This window comes from Schistocerca gregaria, chromosome 6 (assembly GCF_023897955.1).
Source record: "Schistocerca gregaria isolate iqSchGreg1 chromosome 6, iqSchGreg1.2, whole genome shotgun sequence".
In the NCBI taxonomy this organism is placed as follows: domain Eukaryota; kingdom Metazoa; phylum Arthropoda; class Insecta; order Orthoptera; family Acrididae; genus Schistocerca; species Schistocerca gregaria.
Window position 1 is genome coordinate 326185880 of NC_064925.1, and position 23782 is coordinate 326209661.

The 23782-nt window shown below is 38.8% G+C and overlaps 1 protein-coding gene across 2 annotated transcripts in view; it reads left to right on the forward strand.

Moving 5' to 3' along the window:
* LOC126278656 (centromere/kinetochore protein zw10 homolog) overlaps window positions 1–23782 on the forward strand; it is a 184864-nt gene that overhangs the window by 131201 nt on the left and 29881 nt on the right. Inside the window, exons 8-9 of one of the 2 annotated variants that reach the window (XM_049978871.1) lie at window positions 4335–4472; window positions 10471–10604. In XM_049978871.1, the coding sequence (XP_049834828.1) occupies window positions 4335–4472; window positions 10471–10604 (272 nt within the window). Of the gene's footprint in view, window positions 1–4334; window positions 4473–10464; window positions 10605–23782 lie in introns of both variants that reach the window. The other variant, XM_049978870.1, reaches the window with a different exon arrangement.

The window sequence follows — 23782 nt, forward strand, 5'->3', positions numbered from 1 at the left end:
CATAAGTATTAAGAGGTAAAATGAGATGCTTATACTAAGCAAAGAGGAGGAGGCTGCAAAGCGGAAGGAATACATAGTGTGTCTGAATAAGGGAAACAGGCTCTGAAAGGTTGCATAATACCTTTTATATTGTGTCCTCCTCCTGCTGATTGGCAAGATGATTTTTTTATCAATCCAATTAGATTATATTTTCAAAAATTGGTTATTTTCATTTGGAATATTTGTTTGAAATGACAAGAACATCTAGTGAATTTATCTACATAATTCAGTGACACACTGGGAAATTACTGAATGATTGCAATGTTACCAAAGCTTTCCTGCATCTTGCAATTGTAGTTAAACTACTTGCACAGGCCTGAGGTCAGAGATGAAGTGTGGTTCATGACCTAAAGGAGTGTTCAATGCCGAAAGGATACCACATTGAGTTTTATTACCATTTCTGTAAGTCTGAAAATAGGCTAAAGCTAACTAGCAATAAAATGGAAACACGTTGACAAAGAGCCTGCTGTTAATATCGGCTATCACATTAAGCTGCAGAATACTAAAAGGTTGTATTTCTCTCATTATAATAAAATGGATTTTACAACCACAGGGAGAGAAACAAATCACACACTTACCATGAAACCCGTGAATGGTTTTAGAGTCCAGCATACCTTCTAGTTTCTTTTAATATATTTCATTAAATTGTTGGTATCTCATGGTACTTTCTGAGGAGGATTCTTTTTTCCTTGAAATAGAAACTAGTGTGGTCAATATGAGGTCGAAAAAATATAACACTGACTATCTTATTTCACCAGAACTCTTACAAGGTACTCTGCCTGTGCCATTGAAGAATGTGTACAGAGTGATGGCCAGTACATCTGGTTCAGAGTGGAGACTGTCGGCTGTATTATCTCATACAGAACAGTATTAAGTAACAAAGGTGACAATTGAAATACGTGCACATTTGGGATGGGCAGGGTTTAAATACTCCTACAGCCTCCTAGACTTAAATTTTCCATGATTTCATTAAACTGGTTAAGGCAAGTGCAGGATGGTTCTTTGGGGGAAAAAAACGAACATTTCCATCACTCTTCCAACCTTTTGTAGCACCGCTAGTCACTTTGTCATCAATGACACATTAAAACCTAACCTTCCATTATTTGCTTACATGCCATAATTCTTGAGACAAGCAAAAGCCACAGAAATTCATAATTAATTCAGTATGTCACCAGTCAATGGACTGAAATTAAAATTTGTCTTGCTGACTGAGTCATATTCAGCCTCAGTTGTAGTACTACAAAAGCAGCTTGCTAGTTTAACAAATGCAGCTGTATATTTCTTATGTTTACAAACTGGTAGGCTAAGAGGCCTAATTGGTATGAAAGTAAGAGGACTTAACAAAATTAGGAGCAAATTGTGTCAAATTTGAGACACTTCAAAGAAAATCTGTGCCGAGCTCTAATCGGTAAATCACAACTGCGTTTTATTCATGGCGATGTATGCCACAAGTGGACTGAAACATTATTCCCAGGTCACTTGTGATTATACACTTGTCGCTTTCGAAATGTGGTGCTACAGAAGAATGCTGAAGATTAGATGGGTAGACCACATAACTAATGAGGAGGTATTGAATAGAATTGGGGAGAAGAGGAGTTTGTGGCACAACTTGACGAGAAGAAGGGACCGGTTAGTAGGACATATTCTGAGGCATGAAGGGATCACAAATTTAGCATTGGAGGGCAGCGTGGAGGTTAAAAATCATAGATGGAGACCAAGAGATGAATAGACTAAGCAGATTCAGAAGGATGTAGGTTGCCGTAGGTGCTGGGAGATGAAGGAACTTGGACAGGATAGATTAGCATGGAGAGCTGCATCAAACCAGTCTCAGGGCTGAAGACCACAACAACAACAACAACAACATTGATTACCAAAAAGTTTTATTTAACTTCTCATAACACATTTCTGGTTGCCCTATTATTAAACTTACCAGTTGAGAATACGTTACAGTAAAGCAATTCTATCCTAAATTGTATTCTTATGCCACAGATCAGATGAAGGGGTAATGCGAAACATGCTATCAGAACTTAAATAAAGATTTTGGTGTCAGAAGAAAGTACATAATCATTAGTGCCAACATGATCACAGATGCCCACAAAGACTTCTTGCCTAAAGTAAGGCAGTTACGCTTGGCTGCTTGCCCTAGTTATGGAAATGGGAAATAAAACTCAAAATATGGTGTGCTTTTGGTATTTCGATGCTTCTTCGGATTCATGTTCAGCGATATTCAAGGCCTGAAGGCTTGGCATTGCAGCTAAGGCAGCATGGGAAGTCTGGACCCACTCAAGTACCATGTTGTAAATGGAAATGCTTTCTTCCTGCTGCTGTGTAACTGAGATGTAATAGCATTGTGAGAACTGTTTGGCAACTTTGTGATTGTTCTCTGCTTTCAGAGTGTAGATTTAAACTACCAAGCTAAATTTACTTGATATTTTGTGCGGTGTTGAAATAATTTGAGTAATTGTTTTGTAAGATGTATGCTGAGTTAATAAATTTCATTTGTCAAATCCAGGAAGCTATAACACTCACAATGTACAGCTACTCATTGTTCACATTATGAGCTATCCGCATAAGCCAAAATAAGAGCCATAAGAGAGACTTTTGATCATCTACTCTCTATCTGCATTACAGAGAGATCATCCCCTGCTGCAAAGACTGTTTTAGCTGCCTGTTCAAATCTTGCTTGGCAATAAGTGTAATTAATCAGTTTTTTCTTATATTTTAATAGAAGTACCAGTGGTAATAACATAGTTAATGGGACTGTGAGAGAAACTTTGTGGTCTTAATATGGCTGTTGTGAATACCTTATAATCTGTTTCTCATGATTGTCAACCTTCTGCGAGACCATGTTATCATTTTTATGATAATTTAACATACCAAACTATAATTTACAGTGAAAAAATGATGTTGCTGTAAACTAAGGCCCTCATTTTTAATCTTGGCTCCCACAAATTTTCCCAACTCTATTTCATTGCAAGTACCACATATTTCTCCATCAACCTTGAAAGTTCTGTTGGCATGCCAAAATTCCTTTAGACCTCCATATAGTGGTGATAAGTTCCTATGGGACCAGACTGCTGAGGTCATTGGTCCCTAGGCTTAAATACTGAATCTGACTTAAGCTGAGGACAAAACACACACACACACACACACACACACACACACACACACACACACACACACACACCGATGCCCGAAGGGGGGGGGGGGGGGGGGGGGGACTTGAACCTCCGACGAGGGGAGCTGCGCGAACAATAGCAAGGCACCTCAGACCGTGTGGCTTCCCCACGCAGCCCATACAGTATGCAAGGTATCTCTCATATGGTATTGTACAAAGCTGTAGTATGTCATGCTGTCTCCAATTATTTCTTTAAGACAGCGTATTTATCTTCTCCATGTGCTTTAGGTGTAAGTTTGGTATTGCAATGTCAGTTAGCTGCATTGATGAGTCATGTGATGTGGCTACATTTTTCTGGTAGCACAATGTCACAATGGTTTGCTTGTAATTAGTAAGTAATTATTTTTCAATGTGAATACATTAAACTCTATTCATTTGCCTAATAAGTTTTAGTATTCATATTTATAATACGATTGTTTTTGCCAAAAGTCAAACTGTTTTCCAGTGGTACATTCTTGTACACCACATTTGCAGTCGAATCATGCTTGACTTTGTAGTCTGTAGCTACGAAACTCACATGTGAATTTGCAGTTCAGAACACACTAAGTGAGCCATGATTACTTAGTGGCAAATTGATAAAAGTTGAGAAAGGCCATATTGTGGCTTCAATAGAGTCACAATAAAACACAAGTTTATAGACATTTGTTGACACAGTTCTGATATCATTGGCACGTAGGCACAATTCACAGGAGACATTCTTCACTCCCTACTGTTGACACTGGCCATGTCATGGTGAGTAGGTACCATGATGACATTACTTAGACAGGAACTTCCTGTAAGTGGACAGGAATTGACCTCAAACAGAACTGTCCTCCTGGCCTCTAGCAGCACTACTTCAGGACATAGGTGTGGTGGTGGCATTTTGGAACTAGTGGGAGGTATGGCTTCTTCCTAGCATCTCATCGGTGCCTTGTGATACTGCTTTCCTGTGCAGTCTCTCTGCGGTGGTTGATACCACCTGCACCACGCTTGGTACTTGAGGAAACCACAGTTATCATCATCATCATCATCATCATCATCAATAATTAATGTCACTATTGTTGTTGTTGTTGTTGTTGTTGTTAGTGTAAGTATTAATAAACTCTTTGTAATATGAAATTTGTCTTTTTTTTTTTAGGTCTGACTAACCTTGGTGAAAAATGCAAACAAGATCCAAATGTAGAAAAATCTATAAGACAATGCTTGCGACAACTTGAGTTGCTACAGAAGGTTTGGAATGGTGTATTGCCTACAAATGTATACTGCAAAAGCATTGGTAAATATTGTTGTGATCCAATATCTGTAAGGTTAAAGATGTTTAATGTGTGTGGGCTTTTTTTTTTTATCTGAAAATGTGTATGTAGTGGCAGGTAACAAAAAAGGTGTAATAGTATGCTGATTTTGAAGCATCATTTGAAAGAACTTTTCAAGCTTGTTCGTGTGTCTGTTGACTGTTCAGCATACCAGATATACAGTGAGTGGTTAACATTACTGAATCTATTATTTGTAATCAACCCAGGACTTAAGTATCACCTTAACAATTTTCAATATGTTTCTGTCTTCCATTCCCTTTATTGCAACACATCTTTCTCCACTAAAAAATTCTTTAAGTTCAAATACCAACTAAGCTTTAAAATTCCTTAATAACAGGCACATGTTGCAGCTACAAGCCATAATGTTTCCCAACTTGCAACTGCTGTTGCACTGGATTTTTTTAGTTAAGTAGAGAATAGGGCAAAGCTTGAGAAAGCCTTGAAGAGGGATGATAGACTCTCCAAGTAGATGTCTAAAAATATATTTTGCATCTTTAAGAGGTGTAACATAACGGCTTGGTGTAAACATACTGTGGTTGTTGAATAGCACTAAAATAAATACAGTTGAAAAACCAGTTGAATTTTATCTGGGAAGTTCTAGTTAACAGATTTGAAAGTAAGGTGACACATCAAATAAACTCAGTAGAAGGAGGAGGTTAGAAGGAAAAAAAGTCATAGCAAACTGTTGTTGTGAGTGCGGCAGGGGGTGGGGGGTGGGATGCTGCGCACAAGGAATTAAGGGAGCTCTGAACTGTATTAAAAAGTATTGAGAGAAAAAACCAAGTAACAAGGTCCAAATATGTACTTCAAACAGCAACACATCTATCGAAATTCCAGACGATTTGTATTAAACAGACATCTGCTTGTATGGCTGAGAATGTCCTATAGAAGATGTGTGTTCCTCAGACTTCTCTGTGAATGTATATGGCAATCTTGAAGCTGATCGACTCATTATATATAGGTATGTACTTGTCCATGTATGACCCAAGTGGTTTTGATACTTAATTTAATGTGAAGGGTGCAGTTCCAGTCAGCGACGCCTTGCTGTAGATGATAGATACAATGATGACAATAATAATGATGATTGTCACAATTTGGGAAGGCACTTACTACAACTCCTCTGAACATTGCATGGAGATGTGTTCTTAAATCGTAAATATGAGACAGTCAGGTCCAGACTTAATTAAAAAATCCTTCTATTGACATTATCCTTGTCAAAATCTTCAGACAGATTAAAGCTATTGCTTGATAGGAACTCAAATCCAGATCCACTCGTTTTACAAGCTATGCTGTTACTGACAGCTGCCTTGGTCTATCTTTCATTGCAGCTCACAACTTAAATTCTACCTGTATCTCTCTTCTAATTTCTAAAAGCCTCAGACTTCCCACCTACTTCAACAGAGTAGCACTCCTGGAAGGAAGAATATAGTCAAGAAAAGGCATAGCCACACCTGTGTTGATTCTTGATTCCAGAGTGATCATAATATGGAGCACAAAATTTGTTGCATGATTACACAATGGACTGATGCAAACGGCATTTGTTTCTAGCTTTGTGTACAATCTTAATAGCTCTTCTTGAAAATGAGTGCTACCTGCATGTGTGCATTTTTTCAGTTGCTTGTAATGCTTCTTTGTTCCAGCAACCTGTGATAAACTGCTGCTGAAAAGAAGCAAATTATTTTGTAGAATCTATTAGAATTGTATAGCAGTAACAGAAATGCCTGCATGGAAGAGTACATAAAATAAGGGGAAGTCAACAACTCACCTACAGTGGACTGATGTCTGGAGCATAGAAAATGTAAACACACAAACGTTTGTTTGAGCCACAAAATTTGGGTGTCCTGTGTGAATGTGTGAACTTTTACTATAAAAAGAGCAACAGTTTGAAAGCTAGTGTAAATTCTGTTTTCAATTTATTTGAGTGCTCCGCACATCAGTATGCTGTAGGTGAGAGGTTGCTTTTTCCTTATTTTACCTTTACATAACTGTAAAAGTATACCAGCAGGTCCAGTTACATCTTGTCTTTATCGTATCATTTGAATTGATTTTGTTTTCCACGATAACTTATTTCCGTAACAGTAATTTTGATGGTCTTGAGGTAATTGAAAGTGTGGACCATAGTATTGAACCATAATATAATCTTCATCAGTGAAACACTTTTGGGAGACTGAATGTTGTTTTTGAATTCATTGAATTTTATTGCATTGCTTTCCTCAAGTTCATTTTGGCCTCATTGACCTTTTGTTTGTGAACTAATCTTCGTAGCTACAACTCTGGATGATGAAAGGTAGAACAATGAAAAAATTTCAGACCAAGTGGCAAGGAGTAGTTTTTACAGGATAATGAACAGCTATCTGTACACAGTCCAGTTCCCAAAGATTTGATGGTTGGCACATTGTGTTGCTGTACTAAAGCTTGGAAAGGAACCCACTGAGCCCAAGAACTTCTGTCCATGATCTCTTTAGTTCCATGTGCACAAAACATTTGAAAGGACAGTTTACAATAGTTAATTGTGAGCGTAGATGAAAAGTTAATTCCCAAACAAGCTGGTTTTAGGTCTGGTAGATGTTGTGGCTGCCGACGTATCAAGAATGAATTTGAAAGAAAACCTAGTCACTGGGGTTGCCTTCATAGATCCAACATATGCCTGTGACATGGTGAACTGTCGGACACTGTGCAGGAAACTGTACACCCTGAACAAATATTGTGTTCTTACCAGCCTCTTGTTGGAGATGCTGCAGAACAGATGTATCAGTTTCCATAAATGTTTCCTGTCCATATTGTGTGGACTGTTTTTATTTATTATATTTTTTCACAGTCATCTTCAGCTACTAATAAAACTGAGAATGTGAATTACAAGTTCTGAGTTGAGTACTTTCCATACCGAACAGGTTGTGCCCTTTGTAATCAGACATTTCTTTGTGACAATCTAAGAAAAGAGAAAAATGAAGGAAAGGAAAACAGAAGCTGCTGAAGGAACCAGAAGAGTAGGCTGCCTCAGGGAAGCGTCCTATCTTCCACATGTTCTGCAATGTAAGAAAAATGTCTCAAATACTCGGGGAATATGTTGATTTGACTGTGCAATTACGCAGTAATAATTCCCCAAAGTAGAACCTTTGAAAAGCTCGTTGGCATGGTGTTAAGACATTGGACTTGGATTCAGGAGGTTGGTGGTTCAAATTCCTGTCCAGTCATGCACATTTAATTTTTCTGTGATTTCCCTAAATTGCTCCAGGAAAATGCAGGGATGGTTTCTTTGAAAGAGCATAGCCAATTTCCTTTCCCATCCTTCCCCAATCTGAGCCTGTGCTCCAACCTTATTGATTTAGTCATTGACATAACATTAGGGTTTAATGATCCCTCTACCTTTTTTTAATGGGTTGAAGTGTAGTTGACAGAAGCTTTGTAACTTGTTGCTATATAATTGGAAGGAAACACTCGAAGCAAATCCCAGCTATGTCCAATTCTGCTGTTTTCATCTACACAGCATATAGGGTAACTGACATCTTAATATTCCCCAGAGAGAATTCAGGCTCAAGCATAATCAAACCTTATGTATCTAACAGCTAAACTTGACCACATCCTCTGTTACAAGCAGCTCTGCTAGGCATTGATATAAATGATCTACGCAGTGAATAGAATACCCACAAGGGACTCACTGGGGAGTCAATCCAAAACTTCTACATTTGATCACCAAGTGCTTAAGCTTTATGGCAGATTGAATAAGTATCAGCTCACACAAAGCATGTCTAGGACACACTGAAAGAAACTAGAAGAGCTGTGACAGGGTGGTTATAACCTATCTCAGTACCAGATTGTTGATACAGCTCCACCAGGTCTAAGAAGAGCCGTTTGGAAGTGTGTGAAAGGAAAAGCATATACTTGACTCAAGACAATCCATGTAGACCCATCCCATCACTGTTCAACATGTGAGATTGAGGAGGATCTTCATCAAACCTCTGGATGTTATCTCAAAGGCCAGACTTCTTCAGCTTTGGAAGAAATTGTACCGAAAAGATCCAGAGAATTCTTTATACAATGAAAAATTGGAAAGTGAATACCGCTTACCATACACCAACCACATACTGTTTAATCAATTAAGAAGGGAGATTTCTAAACGTAGGACCAACGTGATGAAATGGTATTACACTGAGAACAACTAAAATCTCTGGACATTACTACTATCTGGAATATCTTCTTCTATTCCCAAATCCAGAAATCCAGATTATTCTGTAATTGGCAAGTCCTCATTTTACTACACAGAAATTCCAAAAAAATCTGTGGAATATTGAAAACTATAATTTAATGCCCTCTGAACTCTGAAAATAAGTAACTTGGTTTAGATAAGTGATGAAGCCCTCTTTTCTTTCATAGCAAATTTAGAACATGCTCTATTGAACTTTATCATATTTTTCCCATTCTTCACAATCTTGCTCAGCACAGACTGAAGTTCACAGATAATCAAAACATTGCAGCATCTCTTTCATAAGCTATTACAACAAATTGTGTATTCTCAGCAGTTAATGCTTTTTCTACCAATCACTACAGGACATTATCACCACATTGCTTATATTTCCTGTCCTCTCTGATACATTAAATGACCTCACTTACTTAGCAGGCTGTCTCGTTTCCTCCCATGGCAAGCCACTGCACATCATTATGTGATATACCCTCTTACCTCACAGAAGGTAATAAATGTATTGCTACTGTTTCTGATAGATGTTGTGTGGATTTTGTATTAAATATTTTAACTGATATGGTATTTTGATTTGTTGTTAAAGTTCTTGCTAGTCTCTGTTAGTTGTAATCATAAATTAGCTGTAGTTCATCAATGCTGTTTGCATTGACCCATGATAATTTCACTATATTATTCCTGTATGCTGCAAGACCAATCAGACTTTGGGAGTAGAATTTACTTTACAACTGGGACCTAAGGTCATCACCTGTAGGAAATGGGAAAGCACAAACTAAGATAAGAAGCCTGGATTGCTGGATTGGAGGGGCGGGGAAAGTGGGGGGGGGGGGGGGGGGGGAGTGAGGTAAGTTAGTGGTTCCAAGGCAATATAACAATATGAGTTACCACAAAGTAAAACAGAATTTAAGTTAAAGGGAAAAAAATTGAGAATTATGATGATGCAGAGGAGATGAGATGTTAATGGCAACAAGTTCAGATTGTGATTAACAAACACGTGCAGATGACCAAACATTCATATATGAAGTTCTAAGATACTGATGTTGAGACACAGGAGCATAGTGAAGTAGGTACCAATGGCACAGCTGGTTTGATACTTGCAATGTTTAGCTTGTTGCGAGTATTTATACAAATTGCATTTCCATGCAAATGAAGCTCTCTGAGAATAAAACTATGATTTATTATGACTGTTGTAATTTTTCTCCACCCAATCTTTAACATTACAGCCTATAACATCAGGCATGTTGTATTTGTAGGCTGTCATTCATTTGTCAGCTAGTTTACATTTGGCCCAGGTTCTGATGATGACAATGGATAATTGCCAGGAAAATGATGTGCTTATTGCTTGATATTCCCTTCTGTACAGAAATAATTTTGCTGACTTCACTTAATGGTTGCAGCAACTAAAAGCCAAGCTAGCAAGAACAGGTGAGGCTATAGATTCCCAAAATTCAAAAAAAAAGTTAAATTGCCAGTAGAGGGTAGTAGCCTGTCAGTTTCCATATGCAATATGACATGAAGCTTGGTATTAAAATCTATTTTGAATGATTTTGATGTGTTAAACTTATTATAAATATAATGTGTGATTTACTTTTATCTTTAGGATTCTAAAATTTTCTTGACATGTGCACTCAAAGATCTGTTCCACATAACTTTGTGCGTGCTTTCCACAGTCACACAGTTTTATAGCTTGTGTCTTCCAGTGCTGCATATTCACTACAGTGCATATAGTTGATATATTTAAAAAACTGTTGTTATATTAGTTCTAGGGTGCCTGGTAAATGCATTCATTGAGGAGATCATCACCAGAATTTTAACAATTGAAGATATTCCAGCTGAAACTGCTGTCATGCTCGTGAGAGTGTTTGGTTTAGTAACAGCTAGAGCACCACAAGTTTTTCAGGTAATTTGATTGCTCTTTCTAAAGTGATTCGCTTCTGTGCTGCCGGCCGCGGTAGTCTCGCGGTTCTAGGCGCGCAGTCCGGAACCGTGCGACTGCTACGGTCGCAGGTTCGAATCCTGCCTCGGGCATGGACGTGTGTGATGTTCTTAGGTTAGTTAGGTTTAAGTAGTTCTAAGTTCTAGAGGACTGATGACCACAGCAGTTGAGTCCCATAGTGCTCAGAGCCATTTGAACCATTTTTGAGCTTCTGTGCTGAACACTTTTGTTTTTGCTATTTTTTTCTAAAGTCAGTCACAGTACAGGATGGTGCTTGTCTGAATTTGCCCTGAGGTGATGATTACTCCAAGGAGGATGGGGGTAGGCACATTTGAGAAGATTTAGCATAAAGCTGTAGCTCTGCTTGCTTAATTTGGCATCATGGAGTGGATGACAGTGGAGTGCACATTTGTTGTTGAGGCATACTTTTCTAAAGGTTGTTCACTCTTCGCCACACAGTGTGTACCAATTTCAGTATGGACCCCCATGATCGTGTTCCTTTCTGGCAGTTGAGTGTGTCATGGGTAAACAGATTCAGGGAAAATTTGTGATATGATATGAAGCAGGGGCTGGGCTTCCACAAACAGCAAGGTCACCTCAAAATATTCACTTGCTTTCTGTTTTGAGATGCCCCCAGCTCTGTGCCAGCAAACATGCAGTTGTTGTTGGGTTATCTGCTAATTCTGAGGCACATCCTTCAAAAAGAAGTAAAATTTCATCGCTACAAATTGTCTGTGGGGCAGGAACTTAATCCACATGATTCTGTTGCTCAAGAAAATGCACGTGAGTTGCTTTTTGGCATGCATTATGACACACACTTGTTTTCTTCAGTGAAGAGTCTTACTTTCATCTTGTGGGATCTGTAAATAAGGTTTCACAATGTGTAACTTTTTGGTGTTTGCTATCATGAGTTGGAATAATTGGTCCACAGATTTTTGAATAAAACCAACAGGCAGTTTCAGTGACTTCTGACTGTTAATCCATGATTCAGGAATTTTTCCTGTCAACACTCAATGAGGTGGGTGTGGAAGATGCCTAGTTTCAGCAGGATAGTGCCATGGCACACAAAGTGTGTTTGTCAATGACTGTTCAGTGGCCACACTTCACAGGATGCTTCATCTCCTTGAGGAATAATCTGCACTGGCCATCACAGTTGCTAAATTTGGCCCTCTGTGACTATTTTTTATGGTACTATCAGAAATCATTTGTTTACGATGATCATCCTAGGACCCTGGCCCGCATGAAAAACAATATTCATCATGTTGTCACCAATGTATCCATCAATATGCTGGAAAGAGTTCGATTAATGCAGCATACTGAGAATAATGGATACTGTCTGCCTGATATCATGTTTAAAACTGTTTAAACCTAAAATGTTAATGTTGTACGTGATGCTGGTCAAAGAATTAAATATATGTCTACATTTTTTAATTGAATTTCTAAACAAGCAATCTGCTCCACCACACCCAGTATTATGATCCTACGGTTCCTGAAGGTAAAGGGGGTTGGAAGAGGTATGGGCAGAAGCAGCTTTACAGCATTTACAAGGCAACATTCTGGATGACTCATTGACGTGAACTTGCAACTTTAGGCAACATGACTGTGCTCTCTTGGTAGACCAATCCAGCTGAAAGCAAGGGGAAACTACAGGTGTTATATTTCCGGAAGGCACACAGTTCTGCTGTGCGATTTTAATGATGATGGCATCCCCCTGGTTAAAATACTCCAGAGTAAAGTAGTTCTCCATTTGAAATCCAGGGTGGGGACTCCCCAGAAAAAGCATATTTGCAATCTACTGGTATGTATTTGGAAAATTACATCACTTAATTAGTAAAGTTTGTTAAAACATTTGAAAAGAGAAATTGAGGTATTGAAATTAGATATTGTGGGAATTAATGAAGTGAAGTGGTGAGAAGAGCAGGATTTCTTTAAAAATGTGTACAGGGTTATCAAAACAAAATAGGATTATCAACACAAAATAAAATTGTGGTAATGCAGTAGTAGTCTAATAATAACAAGAATGTAGGAATGTGAGAAAAAGTAGTATGAACAGTATAATGAACTGATCGCCATAGCCAAGATAGACACAGGCTACTACCAACCACTGTGTTACAAACATGTATACCTACTACATCTGCTTATAAAGAGACTGAAAAAATTTATGAAGAAATGAAATAAATTATTCAGTATGTTAAAGGAATAAAAATTTGTTATAATGGACTGGAATTCAATAGCAGAAAATGGAAGATTAGGGAAAAACATGGGTTGTGGGAAATGAATTGAAAGGGGAAGCCAAGCTGTTGTATCTTGCACAGAGCAGAATTTAACCGTTGCATACATTTGGTTCAAGAATCATGAAGAAAAGTTGTTTACACGGAAGAGAGATGGAAACATTGGAAGCTGAATGAATTGCCAAAAGGTAGGAAATTAAGGAGATGGGACCTGGATAAGTCAAAATAGCCAAGAGTTGCTGAGAGATTCAAAGGGGGTATTAGATGATGCCCAACTGAACTGGGTGAAAGAAATACTGCTTGTTACAAAGAGATTCATCCAATCTCACAAGACTTAAGATAGAAACTTGAGGTTAATTTTAAGTTAGTCATTGAACCAAAAATTTTATTTTGGCACCCAAACTATTTGAAACAGGTAATGCAGAACAGGGAATCAGTGATCATAAAGCGGTTACTGCATCGATGATTTCAGCTGTAAATAGAAATATTAAAAAAGGTAGGAAGATTTTTCTGTTCAGCAAAAGTGACAAAAAGCAGATTACAGAGTACCTGACGGCTCAACACAAAAGTTTTGTCTCAAGTACAGATAGTGTTGAGGATCAGTGGACGAAGTTCAGAACCATCGTACAATATGCATTAGATGAGTATGTGCCAAGCAAGATCGTAAGAGATGGAAAAGAGCCACCGTGGTACAACAACCAAGTTAAAAAACTGCTGCGGAAGCAAAGGGAACTTCACAGCAAACACAAACATAGCCAAAGCCTTGCAGACAAACAAAAATTACTCGAAGCGAAATGTAGTGTGAGGAGGGCTATGCGATAGGCGTTCAATGAATTGGAAAGTAAAGTTCTATGTACTGACTTGGCAGAAAATCCTAAGAAATTTTGGTCTTATGTCAAAGCGGTAGGTGGATCAAAACAAAATGTCCAGACACTCTGTGACCAAAATGGTACTGAAACAGAGGTGACAGACTAAAGGCCGAAATACTAAATGTCTTTTCCAAAGCTGTTTCACAGAGGAAGACTGCACTGTAGTTCCTTCTCTAGATTGTTGGATAGATGACAAAATGGTAGATATCAAAATAAGACGTCAGAGGGATAGAGAAACAATTAAAATCGCTCAAAAGAGGAAAGGCCACTGGACCTGATGGGATACCAGTTCGATTTTACACAGGGTACGCGAAGGAACTTGCCCCCCTTCTTGCAACGGTGTACCGTAGGTCTCTAGAAGAGCGTAGCGTTCCGAAGGATTGGAAAAGAGCACAGGTCATCCCCGTTTTCAAGAAGGGACATTGAACATATGCGCAGAACTATAGACCTAATCTCTAATGTCGATCAGTTCTAGAATTTTGTAACATGTATTATGTTGGAGTATAATGACTTTTCTGGAGACTAGAAATCTACTCTGTAGGAATTAGCATGGGTTTCGAAAAAGACGGTCGTGTGAAACCCAGCTCGCGCTATTCATCCACAAGACTCAGAGGGCCATAGACACGGGTTCATAGGTAGATGCCGTGTTTCTTGACTTCCGCAAGGCATTCGATACAGTTCCCTACAGTCGTTTAATGAATGTAGTAAGAGCATATGGACTATCAGACCAATTGTGTGATTGGATTGAGGAGTTCCTAGATAACAGAACGCAGCATGTCATTCTCAATGGAGAGAAGTCTTCCGAAGTAAGAGTGATTTCAGGTGTGCCGCAGGGGAGTGTCATAGAACCGTTGCTATTCACAATATACATAAATGACCTGGTGGATGACATCGGAAGTTCACCGAGGCTTTTTGCATATGATGCTGTGGTGTATCGAGAGGTTGTAACAATGGAAAATTGTACTGCAGGAGGATCTGCAGCGAATTGACGCATGGTGCAGGGAATGGCAATTGAATCTTAGTGTAGATAAGTGTAATGTGCTGCGAATACATAGAAAGAAAGATCCCTTATCATTTAGCTACAAAATAGCAGGTCAGCAACTGGAAGCAGTTAATTCCATAAATTATCTGGGAGTACGCATTAGGAGTGATTTAAAATGGAATGATCATATAAAGTTGATCGTCGGTAAAGCAGATGCCAGACTGAGATTCATTGGAAGAATAATACGGAAATGCAATCCAGAAACAAAGGAAGTAGGTTACAGTACGCTTGTTCGCCCAATGCTTGAATACTGCTCAGCAGTGTGGGATCCGTACCAGATAGGGTTGATAGAAGAGATAGAGAAGATCCAGTGGAGAGCGCGCTTCGTTACAGGATCATTTAGTAATCACAAAAGCGTTACGGAGATGATAGATAAACTCCAGTGGAAGGCTCTGCAGGAGAGACGCTCAGTAGCTCGGTATGGGCTTTTGTTAAAGTTTCAAGAACATACCTTCACCGAAGAGTCAAGCAGTATATTGCTCCCTCCTATGTATATCTTGCGAAGAGACCATGAGGATAAAATCAGAGAGATTAGAGCCCACAGAGAGGCATACCGACAATACTTCTTTTCACGAACAATACGAGACTGGAATAGAAGGGAGAACCGATAGAGGTACTCAGGGTACCCTCCGCCCCACACTGTCAGGTGGCTTGCAGAGTATGGATGTAGATGTAGATGTAGATGTAGATGTAGATGTAGATGTAGATGTAGATGTAGATGTAGATGTAGATGTAGATGTAGAGTTGCAAGGTACAGTTTCACACTGTTGCTGGCAGGGTCTCCCTTGTGCACCTCACTTGTTCATACCCAGTGTGTATCTACTTGCTATGGTTATAACATAGCAACAAAAGACATTATACTTTTGCCATTTCATCAGTTTCAATTCATTTACAACAGTGTAGAATGGTTTTCATCAAAAGCATGACACTGCCCTTCCTATAGCTTAGAGCATTTGGCGACAGCAGCAGTTTCAAATTACTAATTATTTTTGTGTCGGAGAATCCGCAGGTCTCCCATTTGCACTCATTTTAGATGTAAAACACATTCAAAAGAGTTTTTCTTCCAGCCTACTGAAGTCTACTTCTCGTGGCATCCAAGACTGAACCATTTCTCATGTAAAAAACTACACGTTGGCTCCCCCCCATGGACCATGGACCTTGCCGTTGGTGGGGAAGCTTGCGTGCCTCAGCGATACAGATAGCCGTCCCGTAGGTTCAACCACAACGGAGGGGTATCTGTTGAGAGGCCTGACAAACGTGTGGTTCCTGAAGAGGGCAGCAGCCTTTTCAGTAGTTGCAGGGGCAACAGTCTGTATGATTGACTGATCTGGCCTTGTAACATTAACCAAAACGGCCTTGCTGTGCTGGTACTGCAAACGGCTGGAAGCAAGGGGAAACTACGGCCGTAATTTTTCCCGAGGGCATGCAGCTTTACTGTATGATTAAATGATGATGGCGTCCTCTTGGGTAAAATATTCCGGAGGTAAAATAGTCCCCCATTCGGATCTCCAGGCGGGGACTACTCAAGAGGATGTCGTTATCAGCAGAAAGAAAACTGGCGTTCTACGGATCGGAGCGTGGAATGTCAGATCCCTTAATCGGGCAGGTAGGTTAGAAAATTTAAAAAGTGAAATGGATAGGTTAAAGTTAGATATAGTGGGAATTAGTGAAGTTCGGTGGCAGGAGGAACAAGACTTCTGGTCAGGTCACTACAGGGTTATAAACACAAAATCAAATAGGGGTAATGCAGGAGTAGGTTTAATAATGAATAGGAAAATAGGAATGCGGGTAAGCTACTACAAACAGCATAGTGAACGCATTATTGTGGCCAAGATAGATACGAAGCCCACACCTACTACACTAGTACAAGTTTATATGCCAACTAGCTCTGCAGATGCGAACAAATTGAAGAAATGTATGATCAAATAAAAGAAATTATTCAGATAGTGAAGGGAGATGAGAATTTAATAGTCATGGGTGACTGGAATTCAGTAGTAGGAAAAGGGAGAGAAGGAAACGTAATAGGTGATTATGGACTGGGGCAAAGAAATGAAAGAGGAAGCCGCCTGGTAGAATTTTGCACAGAGCACAACTTAAATCATAGGTAACACTTGGTTCAAGAATCATAAAAGAAGGTTGTATACATGGAAGAATCCCGGAGATACTAAAAGGTATCAGATAGATTATATAATAGTAAGACAGAGATTTAGGAACCAGGTTTTAAATTTCCAGGGGCAGATGTGGACTCTAACCACAATCTATTGGTTATGACCTGTAGATTAAAACTGAAGAAACTGCAAAAAGGTGGGAATTTAAGGAGATGGGACCTGGATAAACTAAAAGAACCAGAGGTTGTACAGAGTTTGAGGGAGAGCATAAGGGAGCAATTGACAGGAATGGGGAAAAGAAATACAGTAGAAGAAGAATGGGTAGCTGTGAGGGATGAAGTAGTGAAGGCAGCAGAGGATCAAGTAGGTAAAAAGACGAGGGCTACTAGAAATCCTTAGGTAACGGAAGAAATATTGAATTTAATTGATGAAAGAAGAAAATATAAAAATGCATTAAATGAAGCAGGCAAAAAGGAATACAGACGTCTCAAAAATGAGATCGACAGGAAGTGCAAGATGGCTAAGCAGGGATGGCTAGAGGACAAATGTAAGGACGTAGAGGCTTATCTCACTAGAGGTAAGATAGATACTGCCTACAGGAAAATTAAAGAGACCTTTGGAGAAAAGAGAACCACTTGTATGAACATCAAGAGCTCAGATGGAAACCCAGTTCTAAGCAAAGAAGGGAATGCAGAAAGGTGGAAGGAGTATATAGAGGGTCTATACAAGGGTGATGTACTTGAGGACAATATTATGGAAATGGAAGAGGACGTAGATGAAGACGAAGTGGGAGATATGATACTACGTGAAGAGTTTGACAGAGCACTGAAAGACCTGAGTCGAAACAAGGCCCCCGGAGTAGACAACATTCCATTGGAACTACTGATGGCCTTGGGAGAGCCAGTCCTGACAAAACTCTACCATCTGGTGAGCAAGATGTATGAGACAGGCGAAATACCCTCAGACTTCAAGAAGAATATAATAATTCCAATCCCAAAGAAAGCAGGTGTTGACAGATGTGAAAATTACCGAACTATCAGTTTAATAAGTCACAGCTGCAAAATACTAACGCGAATTCTTTACAGACGAATGGACAAACTAGTAGAAGCCGACCTCAGGGAAGATCAGTTTGGATTTCGTAGAAATGTTGGAACACGTGAGGCAATACTGACCCTACGACTTATCTTAGAAGCTAGATTAAGGAAGGACAAACCTACGTTTCTAGCATTTGTAGACTTAGAGAAAGCTTTTGACAATGTTGACTGGAATAATCTCTTTCAAATTCTGAAGGTCGCAGGGGTAAAATATAGGGAGCGACAGGCTATTTGCAATTTGTACAGAAACTAGATGGCAGTTATAAGAGTCGAGGGACATGAAAGGGAAGCAGTGGTTGGGAAGGGAGTGAGACAGGGTTGTAGTCTCTCCCCGATGTTATTTAATCTGTATATTGAGCAAGCAGTAAAGGAAACAAAAGAAAAGTTTGGAGTGGGTATTAAAATCCATGGAGAAGAAATAAAAACTTTGAGGTTCGCCAATGACATTGTAATTCTGTCAGAGACAGCAAAGGACTTGGAAGAGCAGTTGAACGGAATGGATAGTGTCTTGAAAGTAGGATATAGGATGAACATCAACAAGAGCAAAACGAGCATAATGGAATGTAGTCGAATGAAGTCGGGTGATGCTGAGGGAATTAGATTAGGAAATGAGACACTTAAAGTAGTAAAGGAGTTTTGCTATTTGGGGAACAAAATAACTGATGATGGTTGAAGTAGAGAGGATATAAAATGTAGACTGGCAATGGCAAGGAAAGCGTTTCTGAAGAAGAGAAATTTGTTAACATCGAGTCTAGATTTAAGGGTCAGGAAGTCATTTCTGAAAGTATTTGTATGGAGTGTAGCCATGTATGGAAGTGAAACATGGACGATAAATAGTTTGGACAAGAAGAGAATAGAAGCTTTCGAAATGTGGTGCTACAGAAGAATGCTGAAGATTAGATGGGTAGATCACATAACTTATGAGGAGGTATTGAATTGGTTTGGGGAGAAGAGAAGTTTGTGGCACAACTTGACCAGAAGAAGGGATCGGTTGGTAGGACATGTTCTAAGGCATCAAGGGATCACCAATTTAGTATTGGAGGGCAGCATAGAGGGTAAAAATCGTAGAGGGAGACCAAGAGATGACTACACTAAGCAGATTCAGAAGGATGTAGGTTGCAGTGGGTTCTGGGAGATGAAGAAGCTTGCACAGGATAGTGTAGCATGGAGAGCTGCATCAAACCAGTCTCAGGACTGAAGACCACAACAACAACAACGGTTTCTGTCTTGGATTCCACACCCGGCGTGCATTTTAATGGTTTTTCTGACTTTTACTAACATGAGTAGCTGGTATTATGGAAGCCTTATCCTCCATTGCTGATGGTGGACTGAAGCTTAGTTCACAGTCATAGATTACATGTGACTGTCATTACCATATGCAAAGGCTTTTCTGTGATCACAACTGTTGTGGTTCTCCCCTTGCTACCTGCAGTGGTCATTTGCTGCAGCACAGCAATCAAGGAACCATTTACCTTGAGACTTTTCTCTTTCTATTCTTGTTGGAATCCATAGGACTCCCATTTGCAGCAACTGTTGGATATACAAATGGAAAAATACACCAATCTTTCATGAATAATCTGAATTTATTGTGGATCAATTTTGACTATAGAATAGCTGTCATTATTGCTCGAAGTAACAGAAACAAGTAACATACAAACATATAGAAGACAGTGTCACTCAGTAAAAATGCAAATGAGAAAAATATATACCATACATCATCCATTGTGGTTACATCAGACTTGAGCCTGAACACATAATCTTGCAAATTGGAATACATAGTCACATCTATAAACCCACTGAGAAAAAGAAGCAGCGTATCTGACAGAATATGAACATCAACTGACGCTATTGTTTACAGACTACAGCAGCAGCAACAACAGCTTGGCCAACTCAATCAAGAGTGCCCTCTGTGTAGGCAAATAGTCAAACTAAAATTTATATTTGTAAAAATATCAAAAAAGTGCATGTCATTACATCAAAACTAATACATATAGCTGTAAATAGTCTGTTAATCTTAGAAGCTACCAAATAATTTATAAAAAGTAAATTAACAGTGCTAATACAAATATAGATGTAAATATGTCAATATACCAAAAAATCAATTATAAAATGTGGGGTGCGCCATCTATGAATGGGGAGAGGATACATTTGCATATTACAGCATTAAACAAACAAAACTGCACATCTTGTACAAATACAAGGCCATAGGAAATTTAATAAAACAACAATTTTATTTAAAATATGAAACAGTAACACAGAAAAGAACAAGGATGTGGAAACTATGGTTATCTGGAGGGGACACACGAAAATGACTATATGTGAATACAAATTGAGTCAGAAAAACTTAACAGATGGCACTGATCGACATCCCGCTGTAGAAAGTGCCAAACTTGAAATATAAAACTTTACAAGAAACAGTTTAAAGCAAAAATGTTTGCCATGCCATCTTGATATAAATGCAACAAGAAAAATGTGGTAATTATAGCATGTAAGAAATACACTTGAACTAACATGCAAAGAAGTGTATCATAAAGTAGGAGAGAACCTGCTCAAATATAATACACACTACAGATTGTATAATATAAATGGACAGATAAAAAATTACCAAGTGTCAGCAAAGAAACACACACACAAAAGGATTTAACTTTTACGAGCTTTCGGAGCCAGTTGTTTCTTTTTCTAGCAGAAGAGTTGAAGGGGAAGGAAGAGGGGTGAAGGAAAAGGACTGGAGAGGTTTAAGGAGAGGGGCACAGTTATGATGCCTACCTCCATCTAACAAACGGTCCACAAACAACTACCAAAAGTGAGTATTTTAAAAATGAGTATGCTCATTGAGCAGGTGAATTCCAGATGATCTGTGGTGGTAGAAATCTCGCATCTTCTCACCAGCACGGTGCAGTGGTCTTCTATGTGATTCAACAAATGCAACACAATGTTCTCTCTCAATCAGGTGAGCGGCAAAGTTGGATTCTCCGCCACATCCTTTCTATCTATGGCAACATGTTCAGCAAAGCATACCTCCACTTTATGCCCTGTTTGTTCAGTGTAGCTGTGTTACAATCCAGACAAGAAACTTTATACACACCTGATCCATGCAGAAAATTAATTTTATCAACTTCATGAGATAGCACACATTCCAAATTGTTGGTAGACAAAGAAACATTTACTTCAACTATTTTAAAAATTGCAGCAATTTTGAGACTAATGACACCATAGTACAGTAGAGCCAACTACTTTTTACCATTTTTACATTTATTTTTGTCTATAGTGTGATCCACGAATTATGGCAGTTCATGCATGTCGAGGCATGGATGGGCATTGCATTATTGAAGATTCCAAACAACAATTGCGGTATGTGCATGCGCATGCTTTCTGCTTGGAGAAAGCATATATCCTGCAAATTATGTCTCTCACTTGCTTATGCAGAATTTATAACTTACCACCACAATCAGCAATGACAAATCACAACAAATGAAATTGAAATTCGCTAAATAACATGCTATGATCAGATTTAATGCTTGCATTCGCTTCGGGATTCATAGCAGAGCGCTCAGAACACTACAGAGTGCTCATTGGCTGTTGGAGAATATGTGACGTATGTGCGCAGAATAAGCCCAAACTCAATTGCCATCGTTTGTGACTCCAGTTATAATGCAGTATTAGTTACCATCTCACTCTTGTGTTTGTGTGCAATTTCATTATAAATTTTTTTTTGTATGTAACTAGGCAGATAGTCGTTAGATTATATGCTCTATACACTCTTATTTATGTCATGATGCGATGGCAAACATTTTTGCTTTTAATTGCTTGTAAAGTTTTATATTTTAGTTTTCTAAAAATTTTATTTAAAGTTTGGCACTTTTTATGGTGGCTTGCAATGCCTTCTGATAGTTTTGTACTCACATATAGTTGTTTTCGTGAATCCTCTATAGATGGCTGTACTTTCTACTTCCTTCTGTGTCACTGTTTCATATTTTAAGTAAAATTGTTTTGTTAAATTTCGTATGACCTTATATTCGTCAATATTTTTTATGCTTTTATATTCATATGTATCCTCTTACAATTCATAGATGGCATTCCCTACATTTTGTAAGCTGGTTTTTTGATGTATTGGCATAATTATGTGTATTTTCTACTAACACTGTTAATTTACTTTTTATAAATTATTTGGTAGCTTATAGTATTAACAGTGTATTTATGTCTATATGTACCAGTTTTGGTGTAATGACATGCTCCTGTGTTATATTCATCCAAAATAAACTTTGGCTTAATTAACTAGTTGCCCACCCGGGGGGTATTCGGTGCTCTTGGTCAAGGTGCCAAACCGTGGGTGCTGCTGTAATTCGTAAACAATAACTTCAGTGCATGTTCCACATTCTGTTACGTATGCTGATTCTTTTTCTCAGTACATTTATAGGTGCAGCTAGGTACTTAAATTTGAAAGATATATGAGTTTTAATCACAAGTTTGATGTGACCGCATTGGGTAATGTAAGGTATATATTTTTTCTCACTTGCCTTTTTATTTTGTTACACATGACTGATCACTGCATTCTTTCTTTAGCATTTTTTCCTTTCTGGTTGAAGCTATTGTCATGTGTGGCTTTCTAAGGATTCTGTGAACAAGTGGTCTACTTAGTTCTTCTCTACAGCAAGAACTTCTGTGTTGGCAAATTTTATTACGTGATTGGTCTCACACAATGCATATTCCACCACAACTGATTTCTCCTTCTGTCCCAACCTCCAATGTCCTGCTGTCGATTGATCATACAGTCATTCCAACATAGACTTTTTCACATGTATAGGGAATGCAGTATGATATTGCAAGTGGCATCACTTTTGTCATTTGCCGAAGTATGACACTCTTTGATCTTCTTTACCATTTAAAAATAGCCTTTGTGTCATTTTTGCACAGCATGCAGTAGATTCTGTCCACAACCCTGGCAGTGTGTGACAGAAAGGTAGTACTCCACCTAGGCTGTACGGATTACCAAAAATCCTGAAAGATAACTATTCCACTAACACCAGTCATAAGTGCTTCTGCCTCACCAACACGTAAACTGATGAAACACTTGGCCTCTGTACTTCAGCCACACATGAGGAAGACTGACACACACCTAAAAGTCTCAAGGCATTTCATTCCAAAGTGGAAGAAACTAAAACTTACAACAAATTGCTTCCTGGTCAGCTTTGATGTCGTTTCTTTCACTCAGTGATTTTCTAGAGCATAATAGTTGCATTTTCCCACATGACATCACCAAGCACTTTTGTGCTTACCTTACCATTTACAATTTCATGTGGAATGGCTGTTTCCACAAACAGTGGTAAAGCATCATCATGGGCAGCTCCCTCTGTCCAGTAGTGGCCAGTTTCTTCATGGAGCATTTTGAAACACAGATGCTGGACTTATCACCTTGTAAACCTGTAAACCTGTGGTGTGGTACAGTTACATCACTGATACCTGAGCAGGTTGAGGAACAGCTCGGTGACTTCATAAGATATCTGAAAACTTTCACCATGCAAACTTAAAATTTACTAGGAGGTAGAAAAGGACCAACAGCTACCCTTTCTAGATTTGCTGGTGCAAGGGATGATGAGAACCTGGGACATTGTGTGTATAGAAAACTGACATACGCAGACCTGTACCTGCACACATTGTCAAGTCACCACCCAAGACAGAAAAGAGCTGTAATTAATATGCACGAAGCATGCGTAAGATGAATATGTGAACTGCAGCACATGAGATGTGACACACTGAAAGCTTTATGAAGACCAATGGGTATACCACAATTTACGTAA